The sequence below is a fragment of the Triticum dicoccoides genome, chromosome 3A (genome assembly GCF_002162155.2).
Source record: "Triticum dicoccoides isolate Atlit2015 ecotype Zavitan chromosome 3A, WEW_v2.0, whole genome shotgun sequence".
In the NCBI taxonomy this organism is placed as follows: domain Eukaryota; kingdom Viridiplantae; phylum Streptophyta; class Magnoliopsida; order Poales; family Poaceae; genus Triticum; species Triticum dicoccoides.
In genome coordinates this window covers 751712525-751727415 of record NC_041384.1, presented here as the reverse complement: position 1 = coordinate 751727415, position 14891 = coordinate 751712525, and the positions used below count along the sequence as shown (strand labels likewise).

At 46.1% G+C, this 14891-nt stretch overlaps 1 protein-coding gene across 1 annotated transcript; it reads left to right on the top strand.

The window, feature by feature from the left end:
- Positions 1-1675: 1675 nt before the first annotated feature.
- LOC119273270 (disease resistance protein Pik-2-like) lies at positions 1676-13891 on the top strand. Its single transcript, XM_037554492.1, has 9 exons — positions 1676-1745; positions 2120-2233; positions 2316-2579; positions 2754-3368; positions 5888-6257; positions 7222-7478; positions 12164-12736; positions 12770-13130; positions 13203-13891. Exons 3-9 carry the CDS (start codon positions 2319-2321, stop codon positions 13889-13891), a joined length of 3126 nt encoding a protein of 1041 aa, XP_037410389.1. The 5' UTR covers positions 1676-1745; positions 2120-2233; positions 2316-2318.
- The last annotated feature ends 1000 nt before the right edge of the window (positions 13892-14891 follow it).

Genomic DNA, 14891 nt, shown 5'->3' with positions numbered 1-14891 from the left:
GATCTGGGCCCGGCGAGCCCCATCTGGGTCCTAGCGGGCCGGCTCCCCGGCGTGGCCTCGTTGTCTGCGGCGCGGTGAGGAGGAGCGGCTCGGATGTGGGGCATCGGCGCCGACGGCAGGAGCTTTACGGGCCCACGAGGGCTCAGCCGGGCCTGGTGTGCTCCTGCTATTGTGTCCGGACGGCTACCGTCGCGGACGGTGGAGGTGGGGCCCTCCCGCGTGTCGACCATACTGATGCCCTAGCCCCGGCTCTGATTCTTCGCTGCGCTGTCCTCACTTCGCGGTGCCGTGGTGAGACGGTGTGGGGGCCTCATGTCCGCGTTGGCGCAGGGTAGTGGTTGGTCTGGTGGCTGGATCCGGAGCTCCCGAGGCGCGGGTTGGGATCAGGGGAAACCCCTGTCGGCGTGTCCGACACCGGCGCGGTGACGCCTGTGGGCGCCAGCTGACCTTCCGGGAGGGCCTTGGGGGCTACCCTTCCTCTCACCTCGTCGTGTACCGGGGGAAACCCTTGGCAGCAGCGTCGTCATCGTCGCGGTCCTTCTTGGAGGTGTTGATAGGTGCCGGCGCTCCAGAGTCTTGGAGCCTAGTAGAAGATCCGGCTTCTTCGTTTTTGTTGATCCGCTATTGTCGGCATTTGTTTCTTTGTTCTTCTCTCTCGTTTCTTTTAGGTGTGACTGTGCTGCTTCTGCCCCGGCACCTATCCCTGTATGGTTCGGTTGGTTGCTTTGTATACAAAACGAGGGGAAACCCTTTTTCGGCATAGGGTAGAACCCTTTTGATCTATCAAGTTGTGCAACTCATGTGCATACCCTATTTGATGGAATGAGATCTCCCTTTCTCTATTCGCAAAAAAGAAGAAGAATCATGAATTGTTGTAATTTTAAAAATAAGAACTTGTCACGACGAAGAGCATGCATGAATGGCGCGGCGACAACTTTTGCTAACTGCGTCTGACTTGGTAACGGCGACCGGGAAGGTAGAGTTTCATCATTGCCCTCGTCGGGCAAATGGCTTAGCACATCATATTGTAAACTTTAGCTTTGAGTAGTTGACATTTTAGAAGAATGGTCATGCGATGCAAAAAAGAAGAAGAATGGTCATGAAATTTTAAAAAAATCCACGCAGTTAGAGAAATGTTTGTAATATAAAAATAGTTGGTGTCATTTAAAAGAATATTCTATAGCACAGAAAAGAAGAAGAAGAAGAAGAAAAACATGCAAAACCTTACTAAAACCGCGCGAAAGATTAGTAAAACCAATCCCCGCTGTATCCTAAGACCGCTACCATATGACAAGACTACCACCCTGCCTTTCCTTCCCCGGACAAGCCTCCTCTCCTCTCCGCCGCCGGCGATTCTGATTCTTGCTGCTGCTCCACGCCTCCTCCGCCATTGACGAGCTGCCCCCTGAAAGTCCATTCGAATCCAATCCAATCCAATCAATCCTCTCCCCCAGGCCATCAACCAGACCGGAAGTATCGATCCCTCTTTACCAAGGGAGCAATCCACCATGAAGATGCGTATGCTGCTGCTGCGGCAACAAGAAAAGAAGCTTCGTTGCTCTTTCCCCCTCCTCGTCTTCCCTGGAGGACGGAGGCGGCCGCAAGAAGAAAAGGATCTCACTCCATGGCCCGGCTTTATCTCTCTTTCTTTCTGTCCACCTCTTTCTCCACCGTGCTTCCTTCCTTCCCCATCTGAGACCACGGCGGACGGGCGGAGGCGAATGCGACGGCAGCCCTTCTTCCTGGTAATTTCTTTTCTCCTTCTTATTATTATTAGTCTGCTCTGGTGCTGGATCTACCACACCCTCTGAATCACGTGTCCCCGCCCATCTTTATGCCCATCTGCTAATTCTAGTTTGTGAATCGTAAATTATCGTCCTTACTCTGCTCTAGTGGATAATTTGGCCATTTGCTAATTACTCCCTCCGTTTCCAAATACTTGTCTTTCTAGGCATTTTAAATGGACTCAACATGCGGATGTATGTAGACATATTTTAAAGTGCAGATTCACTCATTTTGCACCGTATGTAGTCACTTGTTAAAATCTCTAGAAAGACAAGTATTTAGGAATGGAGGGAGTAGTTTTGTAATTTTTCTTTCTGCTTCACCCGGCCGGCAGATCTCTCAAGTTTGGTCGCTATTGAGGGGACCCCGGTGTTGAGGCTGCGTTCTCTGTCTTGGATTTCACAATGGCAGCCGGAGGGGCTACTGTCATGGCCGTCCACAACACGAGGTATGCTCTGTTTCCTCCCTTGTTATTTATCTCTTCAGATTTAGCTCAATGGCAGCCAGTAACACCGACCATTAATTTCCAGTAAATGGAGGCGACGGCCATCAGCATTGGCAAGTCCGTGTTGAGTGGGGCACTCAACTACGCCCAATCAGCTGTGGCCGAGGAGGTGGCTCTGCAGCTCGGTGTCCAGCGAGACCACTCCTTCATTTCAGACGAGCTCGAGATGATGCGGTGTTTCCTGATGGCTGCACATGACGAGCGGGACGACAGCATGGTGGTGAAGATCTGGGTGAAGCAAGTCCGCGATGTGTCCTATGTTGTCGAGGACTGCCTCATGGATTTTGCTGTCCGTCTTGAGAAGCAATCTTGGTGGTGTCTCTCTCGCAAGGTGCTAGCCCGGCATTATATGGCGAGCCAGATGAAGGAGCTCAGAGCCAAGGTGGAGGAGGTCAGCCAGAGGAGCCAACGCTACCACCTCATCAAGGGCTCTAGCTCCAAGACTGCCTCTGTTGTGGGGCAGCATACCATCTCCAGTGCTGCAATGAATGCCGCTGATTATGCAAGGCTGCTGCGTCAGAAAGCAAAAATGGATCTCGTCGAGTTGATCAATTGCAAGGATGGCACACTACGAGTCATAGCGTTGTGGAGCACATGTAGTAGTGATCCAGGGGAGATATCCATCATCAGAAGTGCTTATGAAGATCCCATTATACACAAGAATTTCGATTGCTTTGCTTGGGTCACATTGATGCGTCCCTCCAATGAGACAGATTTCATTCGAAGTATTCTTAGACAAATCTATGTTAATTCTCTTCAAGAGACAGGACAAGAAGGAAAAACATTTATTGGGTCCACAGTTTTGAAGATGATGATGACAACGAAAGAAGATGGTTTGGCTCATGAGTTCAAGAGATATTTGAACGACAAGAGTTACCTAGTTGTACTCAATGAAATACACACCATTGAAGAGTGGGATTGCATTAAAACATGTTTCCCAAACAACAAGAAAGGAAGCCGAATCATAGTATCCACTGCGCAAGTTGAAGTTGCAAGTTTATGCATAGGAGCAGAGGATGAAGCTCTAGTGCATAAGAAGTTATCTGCTGATCAGTCTCTTTATGCTTTCTACAGTGAGGTATTTTTCAAGTCCTGAAAGTGTTCTAAACTTCTAATTAATGTTCCTCATGTTAAAAAAATTCAATGTCTCAACTAATAGTGAACAAAATTAGACTCGGACTTGTGTTTTCATGAAAAGTTTAGTGTAATAACTATTCTACATAGCTTAGTTACAGTATTTGTATATTTCCTCATTTTCATGAGAAATAATTTGTATGATCTATATGCATTTCACTTATGCTACAGTTGAGATATATAGTTGCCTTAATATATCAAGGAAAATGTGCAAATGACTCCATTTGATGTTTCTACACCTCTCCATCATCCAGTTGCATGTCCTCTACCTTAGCAGGCCTTAGATCCAATCTTGACCATGCAAATAACTACAACTATACCTCATACTCCTTCGTGTTCTAGCTCAAGTCCCTAACTCTTGCATGGAGTTATTTGGCTTCTATATTTGTCTAGCAGCCACTGGTCAACAATCACACACTATGGGGCAAAACGCAAATTAGAATCACCATAAGAGGGAACCACTTGTGCCATTGTTGGTTGCTAGAGCCGTGGAGAGACCGTACTAGAGAGATGATGTGGGCAATGTTCAGGGAATTGTTAACGCGCGGTAACTGCTCGCCTAGCTGGCGCATAGGGTATTAATAGGTGAATCAGCCAGTTAAACCAGCTAATTGGCCAATAAATGATGCAATATGCTACTCAGTGACCCATTAAGCAGGGATTAATCGACCAGTTAACTGATTTACTGGTCGATTATTTGAATAGTGGATGTAGGTAATAGCTCATAATGACTACAGTACAATTACAAGTGTTAGAGTTGTATATCTTATCTTAGCCATGTAATATCCTCGTCCCCCCCCGCCCCCGGTTTGGATTGGATCGGCGCACCTATCCCACATGCATGGGCTCGTCAACCTCGAGCACACATGTCCTGCATTGGGCACCCAGCTCATGCTCCTGCTGGCTGCTTGCTAGGAAGCCCACTAGAACACTCATTTGCCTCAAGACGCGCAGCCGCCACCCTGCAGTCTCCATCGGCTCGCAAATCCAGGCCGCATTTCCCAATACATCTACAATTGCCGTCACAGCCATCGCCTTTCTACCTGAGCTCTTCTTTTGTCCACCTCGAGAAGACATGCACGCCCCATGCTCTGTTTCCCTTGCTGATTAGCTTTCATTTGTGCTAGCCTTTGGCTATAGTTGATCGATTGTGCTAGCCTTCGGCTTTGGTAAACAAACATGTACAATATTTGGTCATCCAGCAATGTTTCTATCCCGTGGCCGTATGCATCGCCCAGATGCAGAGGCTGGGGGTCATCCTCCTTTTCTAAAAAAAAAAGCAATGTTTCTATCCCTCGTTGTCTGATGATTTTTTATGGTGTTGAGTACATTGAGTTCGTCTCTACTGAGGTCTCCAGTCCAGCTTGCCATGTTGCCCCTGTGGAGCCTATGCCGCTGGCGCTACCCACCAAGCCAGGATTTAGATGGGCTATGATACATCAATATATTATACATATAGCAATAACACAAAGCTACATTTCAAAATTTAGGTGTAGATCATGTACGAGTAGCTACCGGACATATCAAACAAGTTGCATATTATTGATGCTGACTTCATGTTCATGCTCGAAAGATGATAAAACTGATATATGTTTTTTTTTCTTTTTGAGAAAATGACTTGGTTTTAGTAATTAATAACAAAAAATAATATATTAATCCCGAGAAACTAACAAATTACGAAAGTGGGAACCCCATAATAAATAAATTAGATTTGTCATTAATTGTCTGTTGATCAATTATATTTGCTTTCTAATCAGCAACATGTAATCAGTTTAATAGAAACCGTAACTAGTATCTACTTGTCTATGATGGTACGTTGAGATAGACTTGAATCCTTGATTAGTTGATTTGATCGCCTAAATTACTGTCCGACATCTAACCTGATTATCCTAATTTACTCTTTAGATAGATTACATGTTTTTAAGTCAGCAGCTAGGGCTTTCTGTATCGCTCTCTCGAGCAACGATGGTGGAAATTTCTACGCTCCTAAAGCCACCACACTCGCCATACCTCGTCGTAGTGGTTTGCTTCTCTTGCTGGCAGTAGTGCTCCTTGGTCTTTTCTCGTAGATAGTTGTGCTCCCCATCGCTCTAGTGGCCCATGATATCCTCCGGGGAGGTGAGGCTGCTCAGGTAGCAAATCTGGCCTTTGGGCATGCGGAAACAACCTTGGTGGCGGTTGGTGACGTGAGTGGTGGGCAGATACTGTGTCAATGTTGGTTGGCGGGTGCGAGCCTTGCGAGGCAGCACCAGCTTTATATGTACTCCCGTTGTACTTTATTTTCCTTGTTGTTCTACTGAAGAAACCACATGGGTAGAAGTATTGTATTACGAGTTACAAAAAAAACTTAAAGCAGGACAAAATAGAACAAAAGTGTTATATTAAAAATTGTAGTTTTTGAAAAGAAGACAATATTATCTTGTGGAAACGAAGACAACACCTAAGCGTTAATCTTGTGTTCAGATTTCTCAGGAGGGAAGGAATTCAGCGCAAACAGGGTCCACCTCATATGTAGTTTCTACTGGTGTTAACAGCTCTGCACACAAGAACATCCCCATGTGCATGGAAACAATGGATATTCTAGAGGAATCTCGTCTCATCGGGAGAGGAAATGAAAAAGAGGAAATCCTTAAACTAATCTTGAACAGAGAGCTCCAGCAATTTCATGCGATCTCCTTGTGGGGAATGGGTGGTATTGGAAAAACAACACTAGTGAGAGATATCTATCAAAGCCAAGAGATTAGTAGCATGTTTGATAAGCGAGCTTGTGTCACAGTCATGCGTCCTTTCAGTTTAGCAACACTCCTCGAGAGCTTAACTATGCAAGTCAGAGATAAAAATATATATATAAAAAAGGGAGATAAGAAGATCGTTAGTGGGCAATCGTTGGGAAGAGTGGCTGCATCTAGTTAGGAGACTGATGCAGGTACAACTATCTCAACAACCTGATAAATTACGCTGGAATCTCACTAGGTCGGGGGGATTCACGGTTAAATCAATGTATGTTGATGTTATTAATTCCAGCTCGATTCCTACTTCAAAGCATGTGTGGGACGTCAGAGTTCCTTTAAAGATCAAGGTGTTTATGTGGTTTCTACATAAACAGGTGATCTTAACAAAGGATAATCTTATTAAGCGTAATTGGACAGGACCTACTAGGTGTAGTTTCTGTGATCAGGGTGAAACCATTAAACATCTTTTCTTTGACTGCCCACTAGCTAGAATTCTTTGGACGACTATTCAAGTCGCTTTCAATATTACCCCACCAAGGTCGGTTAACATGTTGTTTGGGACATGGCTAACTAGGGTAGAGCCCGGGTTAGCAAAACATATTCGCTTGGGGGTTTGCGCTTTTTTGTGGGCGCTTTGGAATTGCAGAAATGACTTCGTCTTTAACAGATCAACAAATATCCATGTTTTGCAGGTTATCTTCCGAGCAACGGCTCTTATCCATTCCTGGTCGCTACTCACTCCGACGGAGGCCAGGGAGCTTTTGGTTACTGCTGCTATCCGATGGAAGATGGTAGCTCGGGATATATTCAGCCGGTTTGGATGGCGGTCGTGTAACAGGATAGGCAATTAGTTTACCTGTCTATTTTGGAGCCAAACGGCTGTGATGTATAAGTGCTTTGGCTAGCTTGTGTATCTAGCCTTCGGGCTCTGTGTGAGCCTTTTCTTACTTTTCTTGTTGACAACCTTGAGACTTGGAGACTTTGTGGACTATTTTATGCTTAATAAGATGGCCGTATGCATCATGCTGATGCAGAGGCCGGGGAAGCCCCCCTTTTCGAAAAAAAACAAAAATGAAGATGAAAATAAGACGGATTTAAGGAGTTGTTTAGAAGGAAAGCGATATTTGCTTGTTCTTGATGATCTGTGGTCCAGAGTAGAGTGGGATGCTATAAAAGAGTATTTGCCAGAAACTGCAGCAAGCTGCATAATAGTCACAACAAGGGAAGAGAATATTGCAAAGCACTGCTCAAAGGAGGACAGAAACATATACAAGCTCAACCATCTGGATCCTGATGATGCATATACCCTCTTCACCAAAAAGGTATAAATAAAGTAGTGTCGTGCTCAGTTAGTCTTTTGTATTAATCCCTCTCCCTCTTATTACTATTACAGTTATGGAATATATGTTGTCAACTTTTTATTTATTCTGCTCAATACTAAACTGCTTTAAACATAACATGCATTATCTTTACGAGCACATAGAATAGAATTGTAGACTCAACTTGCTAGGCCTTTGTCCACTATAAAAGTTGGACTACCATTTCTTGGAGATCTTATGGTCGCTAGAATAATACATATAACAAAGGGTATTGTAATGCAAAAGCTACGATTACAAGAAGGTGGACACATGATAATTTATAGTTATATAGTTAAGTTGAACCAAGTAATTTGTGGAATTTGTAGTTGTCAAAGTGAAAAAGGATATCCCTGTTGTGCTATGGATCAACAAAAGAAGCCAATAGAGGAAGGTTCATCCTGATTTTACAAGGTACACAGGGCTTGTATAGGAATTTTTTGCTCATTATTGAAGTTATTGTATGGCCACCATTTTCCTGTGGACATGTCATCTCATCATTTTCACCTACCCAGATCTACCAAAATAAACCACATTGTTCAGTAATCATGGAAGAATATTCTGCTCGTAACAATCTTAATTCAGTCACTGTCTCATTGGCTCAAACCTCTTTAAATCAAGTCACCGAGTTATTCCGAATTTGTATATGACAGGTCAATTTGGACTTGGATGGTTCATGCTTTTCTTTTTCTCGCGTTGACATGGGAGTTTCTAGAAAACCTGCAAGTAGTGTAGTTACAATGAAAGTATATTGTATTTATATATCTGGATAAAAAGAAAAGCATACTTTTGAAAGTACAACATCTTAAAAGTATAAATTGATAAATTGGAGCATTCTGATACTTTTATTTCTTGGAATTCAGCATATTTCCATATCTCTTGCCATGCTAAAAATACATGAATTGTAAGAATCATTAAATGAATAACATTACAGCTCAACAGAGAAAGAGACGCTCTACAATATGTTTATTTGTAATACAACAATATTCTGCTTGTAGCATGGCAGCATTGCTATTAAATTGTATCGGACAACATATATTCCTGAAGTGTTTTGTACTTGATTTGTTCATTTTTTTATTACATAGAGATTAAAATGTTTCATATGAACCTCCTTTCAAATTCATGCTCTACAAACGACCTCCAAGAAAGCTAACATATGTTTTGTGCCTTGCAAATGCGTTGGACGAAAATAGAGAAATACGCCAGGCCATATGAGTGGTTGCATTTATATTTTCTCAAATATGTTATTACATTTAGAAGTTCCGTTTTCATGAGTCATCCTTTAAAAAACTACTCCCTCCGTTCCAAAAACGTCTTACATTATGGGACGAAGCGAGTAGTAGCCATGTTTTCCGGCTATATATTGATGAAATGCCCAACAACATAGTAGGGTTACACGAAGTAAACCCTAAATTGGTCCAGGGGTGCAAACCGAACTGCAATGCCGGAAGAATAAATGATGTGAAAAAAACAACCTACAAGCACCCCCACGACAATTAACCTTTGAGGAAATCGCAGCAGAAACAAACTACAACGTAACACTGAACTGCATCCAAGAAGCACCGATAGAGGCACCATGAGGATCGCTGGTGCTAAGGGCTACGTGACCAAAAGACTGTGATGCTTGTCGCATGAGCAGGGTACATCTGCCCTAGGTGGCTGTGTGCCATGTCAATGGCCGCCTATTACCGTAGAAGGGCTCTTGCCTCTTGGCTTTTCAAACCACCAAGCAAATCACACCACAGCAAACAATGAAAGAGAATCCAAAAAGTTTGGGTCTGGTTAACAGATGTCCACATTTAGTAGGCAAGCGGTAGTTGTATTGCTGAACTTCCACAGTCTTGCAAGAGTGGACTAGGCTCTTGGAGACGCTGACATCACGCCAGCGAAGTTGTAAAGAAAGGCTATTGTCAACCATTCCTTCACCCCTCTACCTCCAGCCACTCACCATTACATCGCCGTCTTAAGCCAAGGCCTCACGGCCGCCCCTTGTCCTCGTGGCCCGAGCGAATGGACAACACCACCGTGGCACGACAATCCAATGCGCCATAGGCTCACAACCAAGGTCCATTGCCCCGAAGCCCAAGCCTTGCCACACCCCTCCTTGGTCTGCCACACCAGCACACCAAGGCGATGACATGCGGGGAGAGACAAGGAACTGAACCCTAATCCTAATAGGGCGAGTCGCATGCATGAGACAGACAGGAGGGCAAGTCGTTTTCATGAGAAATCTCGTTGTTCACACCTTTCTTTGGTATTGTTGTGATGATTCTCTCCTTGAATGCCTCCACACTGGAAAGCGACGCCTCCAAGAAGGAAACACTACAGAAGCGGCTCGGAGCCCCCCTCCTCCCGCGTCGTCCCCGCGGGCGACCGAGGGAAACCCTAGGGCGTCGTCGGCCGAGCCCCCTCCCCTCGTTTTCCTCCCTCGCCACCGCCCGTTCGCACCGGCGGGCGAAGCCCGTTTGGTGCTGGCAGCGGCGGGGCCTCGTCTCACCCTACTCGGGCGGCGGCGGCGCGGGGCGCCTTGCTCGGGCGGCGGCGCTGCTCTTTCGGGGGGCGCGGCGGCGTGGCTGCTTGGTTCGGCGGTGGGGCTGCTGGTCCGGGGTGGCGGCGTGGAGGGCCTCTCGGTGGTGGGCACACCCGTGGCAGCGGCCGATCTGACGCGGCGGCAGCGGTGCAGGTGGTTGCGGGCGAGCTGGTTTCCGGCTGGATTTGTCGCCGGGGACCCGGCTGGTGGCGCAGGGCGGAGGCCGGGGCTCGTCCTGGTCGCGGATTCGGGAGGGGACGACGGCGGTTGCCGGCCTGCTCCTTGGATCTGGCACATGACCGTCGGCGGGAGGCTCAGAGCAGTCCCTCGGGGTCCCGGCGTGGATGTGGGCTGCCACGGCGGTGGTCGGGGTCATCTCACGGCGGCGGCCGGACCTTCGGCGTCGGCCGGTCGGTGAGCGCCCCTGTCGACCTTCGATTCCTCTCCTTGTCGTTCAAGCACTACCTTCATCAAAGGGCTGGCCCTCCCCTAGTTGCGATTCATCGCTCGTCTCGCGCCCGGCAGCAGGACCGACCTCGTCTCGCGCCCGGCAGTAGGACCGGACTCGTCTCGCGCCCGGCAGCAGGACCGACCATCTCGCGCCCAGCAGCAGGACCGGACTCGTCTCGCGCCCGGCAGCAGGACCGAGCTCGTCTCGCATCCGGCGGCAGGGCGGGCCGATGGAGGCCAGTTTTGGCCGGCCTAGTGGGTCTCGGCGCTGGGGGCGGCTCAGGAGTGCTAAAGGCGGGGCCTTTCCTCTTGTCTCTTTGGTGGGGGTAGCGGTGGGTGGCGGGTGAGGTGGCATCGAGGTCTTGGATGCCGGGGCGGCGGCCCTAATGGTGGTGTCGCAGTGCTCTTGGGCGGATCCCGGGGCTTGGTGCTGCCCGGTGACCATGGTCGTGTGGGCGGCATGGTCAGCGAGGTGTGGCGTTCGGTGGTGGTGAGTATTGGCTGGGGTGAAAACCTGTTCTATCTTCGGATGGACCGGCGGCGGGGAATCTCGTTCCCTTCTTGAAGGCGTCGTCGCGGCAATCATTGCCCGTCGTGTTGCTCCAGGAGAAACTCTGACCCTCGGGTCGGGCGGTGGAGGTGCTCCGGTGTCGTTTCCTTCCTGAAGGCGCCGCCTTGGAGCCCACGGTTCATCGTATGCGGCTTCATCTCTTTGCGGTGGCATGTTCACGGTCGAGGACCCGGATTCTCTTGTAGTGCTTGGGATGGTGTTGCTGAGCTCAGCGCCTATGTATCTTGCCTTGGGTGTGTGCGTGTGTTGTGGCGTGCGTTTGTACCGGTTTGTTGTTAGTCGTTGCTTTATATATAAAGCGGGGCGAAAGCCTTTTTCGGTAATGCCTCCACACTTATTCTATCCAAATTCAGATGTATATAGTTAGCCAACACTTGTTATACCTGCATGGCTTATTTCCTTACCTTTCCGTCCCATGTACAAATAACCCAGGGACGACGGTAATCCCTCTCGTGGATTTAAAAAGAACACTGCATAATGAGTTTTTAAGGTGTTACATTTGAGGAACCATATTTACCATCTAACAGGAGCACCATAAAAGAGTTGCTTGTGTAGTAACCACATTCAAACTTTAAGGTTATGACTAACATACACATTGACTAAGGGGCTCAGTTGTACCAAGTAAATGCCTACTTATTAGCTTATCTAGTACCAAATCAGAAAAAACTCTAGCAATGTGAGTACGGTAACTGACGTCCAATGAAATCAGTAGCAAGAATACGATTATCAGTAACCGTTTCAGAGGAGCTGAGGTGCAATTGTAGAAGTATAAGCATGAGGGGAAAGGGCATTGTTTCGCTTGGCTTTGTTGGTGTGCAATGCAGGTAGGTATGACTGAGACGATGGGTTTATGCACCATGGGTAAGTTGCTACGTGGGAGGAAAATCCCTTTTTAGGAATAAAGATGATGATATGCTAAATAAAAAAGAAGGATGACAGAGAACTTATGAGCTAACAAAATGTAGCAATGCCTCAGTTCTACATCTTTATACCACATACTCCTATATATTCGATAGTGTAAGGTAACAAATGTGTTACACAATAGTGCATATATGATTTCTTTCTTATAGTACAAAATGACCTGATTCTTATCGATTTCAGGTATTTATGAAGACCGTGAATTTGGATGCGCAATATCCAGAGTTGGTTGAACAAGCAAAACTGATATTGAAGAAATGCGGAGGGCTTCCCCTAGCACTAGTCACCATAGGTGGCTTCTTGGCAAACCAACCAAAAACTGCTTTTGAATGGAGAAAATTGAATGAGCATATTAGTGCTGAGTTGGAGATGAATCCAGAACTTGAGACCATAAAAGCAGTCCTTATGAAAAGCTATGATGGTTTACCCTATCACCTCAAGGCTTGTTTCTTATATCTGGCCATCTTTCCTGAAGACTACAAGATTGCACGAAAACGCTTAGTGCGTCGGTGGATTGCAGAGGGTTACTCAAGTGAGATTCATGACAAGTCTATGGAGGAAGTATTGGACCATTACTTCATGGAACTCATAAGCAGGAGCATGATCCTGCCATCTCAGCAATCGGTATATAGTAGGAAAGAAATTGACTCCTGCCATGTCCATGATCTCATTCGTGAAATTGTCATCTCGAAGTCTATGGAGGAAAGTCTTGTTTTCACATTGAAGGAAGGTTGCAACTTAAATAACCAAGGCACAGTGCGTCATCTTGCTATAAGCAGCAATTGGAAGGGTGACCAGTGTGAGTTTGAGAATATTGTAGACTTGTCACATGTACGATCATTGACAGTGTTTGGAAATTGGAGGCCATTTTACATTTCTGATAAGATGATGTTGTTACGAGTGCTGGATTTAGAAGGAAATTGGGGCCTACTTGATCATCATCTTGAGCGCATTGGGAAGCTTGTACATCTTAGATATCTTTCTCTAAGGGGACAAGTTGATATATGTCAGCTACCAAATTCATTGGGGAACCTGAGACAACTCCAAACACTAGATATTTCAGGTACGAGCATAAGAAAGCTACCAAGGACCATCATGAAGCTAGTGAAGATGCAACACATTCTTGGACCGGGTCATTTTGAAGCACTGAGTGAGATTTGGAAACTGAAGGCCCTGCACACACTCTGTACCATTGATGTCTCAGTGGGGAACACTGTTCTAGAAGATATACAAAATCTTACGCGGTTGCGCAAGTTAGGAGTGACTGGTATCAATAAGAGGAACGGTCAAGAGTTGTGCTCAGCAATAGCTCATCTCAGCTGCCTTGAATCATTGTCATTGCACTCACGGATAGTGACAGGTTTCTTAGATTGCTTGGATGGCCTGTCCTCACCTCCAGAAAACCTACAGAGCCTCAAGTTGTACGGCTACCTTGCTGAGCTACCGCAGTGGACCCAGGGGTTAAGAAAACTCGTGAATCTGAAGCTAGAGAACTCGAGGATATGGGGACATTATACGGCCATACAAATTCTTGGTAATCTACCAAACTTGGTCACCCTACGTCTATTGTCTAACTCGTTCTTTGGTGAAGAGGTCCATTTAAGTTTCCGTCGGGAGGCATTCCCGAGCCTGAAGGTGCTGCAGCTGCATTGTATACAAAAGCTCAAATCGGTGGAATTTGAAGAAGGGGTGGCTCCTAAGCTTGAGGTGCTGCAGTATTCTGCTGGGTGGCGTCCCAGTGTTGGGTTGTTCTCTGGGTTACCATATCTCCCAAGCCTCAAACAATTTATGCTGAATAGGAAGGACTGGAAGACCTCTGAGTTGGTGGAGTACTTGCTAGGCCAGCTCGCAGGCAATAAAAACACGCCCGTTTTAAAGAGTTGGGACTGGAATCAGAAGCGGAAGTACTAGCTGTATTCAACTCCCCTTTGTATCTAATATTCATGTATTATTACGTCCATGAATTAGGACCGCCCACAAAGGCTCATTATATATCACCAACTTGGTGCTTCCTTTAATTTGTTGTATGTTTGTTTGTGTAAGCCCAGCTAGTCAAGAAGAAAGGAATCTCGCTCCATGGCTTGATTTTATCTCTCTCCACCGTGCTTCCTTCCCCATCTGATGCAGCGAGCACGGCGACTGTGGCGCCTGACTGCATCCCTCCGTCCTGGTAAAAGAAATTTCGTGTGTTTCATAGTTTTTGCAACGCCGTCACTATGGGAACAAGCTACGGTCAAGCAGCAGGAGATTTGATTTGATTTAGAACCTGCATGCTTTCACTTCTCAAAAACAGAACCCTCATCTCGAGAATGGCATCTGCTCCGTGATGAACAATAACATAGAAAAAAAATCTAATGATTCTGATTTTTCTTTTGGCACCAAATATACTCATTACTTCTAGATTCTGACTTTTTTTGGCACCAAAGATGCCCAAGTTTCCTAGGTGCGTGCAAAATTTCATTGCAATATGACATTGGCAGCTATGGGCAACAAGAAAATCAGCGCAAAAAAGTTTGAGAATTCAGATTCTGGAGCACTGATTTTGTTTCTTTGTAGCACTTCATTGTGACCCGGATATATATGTATCTTTTTTCTTTGCGGAAAGGAAATATATGTAACTAACAGTGACCTTTATATATCTACTTGAATATTGTTTCATTTCAGAGCAAGCATGTACGTACAGAACCTTGGGACGGTGTGTTCGGCTAAGGTTGTTATTAATCTCTGAAGGAAACGAAATATATATATGTTTGAACAATGTTCTATCAGAAAAAGAAATAAAAATAACGTCCTTAGTTGCAACCCAACTTATTTACAATTATCAACGACATGCCGATGGTGTGTATCCCCTCAAATTTCTTTTGTTCATCATCAGGACATACATGGATGCAGTATATCAGTATATGGGTTT

Excerpts from the sequence above, each read along its gene's own strand:
- LOC119273270 (XM_037554492.1), top strand. The coding sequence starts at position 2,319 with ATGGAGGCGACGGCCATCAGCATTGGCAAGTCCGTGTTGAGTGGGGCA. Across the intron at positions 6,258-7,221 it reads CTTAACTATGCAAGTCAGAG|ACAAAAATGAAGATGAAAAT; the intron begins ATAAAAATATAT and ends TTTCGAAAAAAA. Across the intron at positions 7,479-12,163 it reads ATACCCTCTTCACCAAAAAG|GTATTTATGAAGACCGTGAA; the intron begins GTATAAATAAAG and ends TATCGATTTCAG.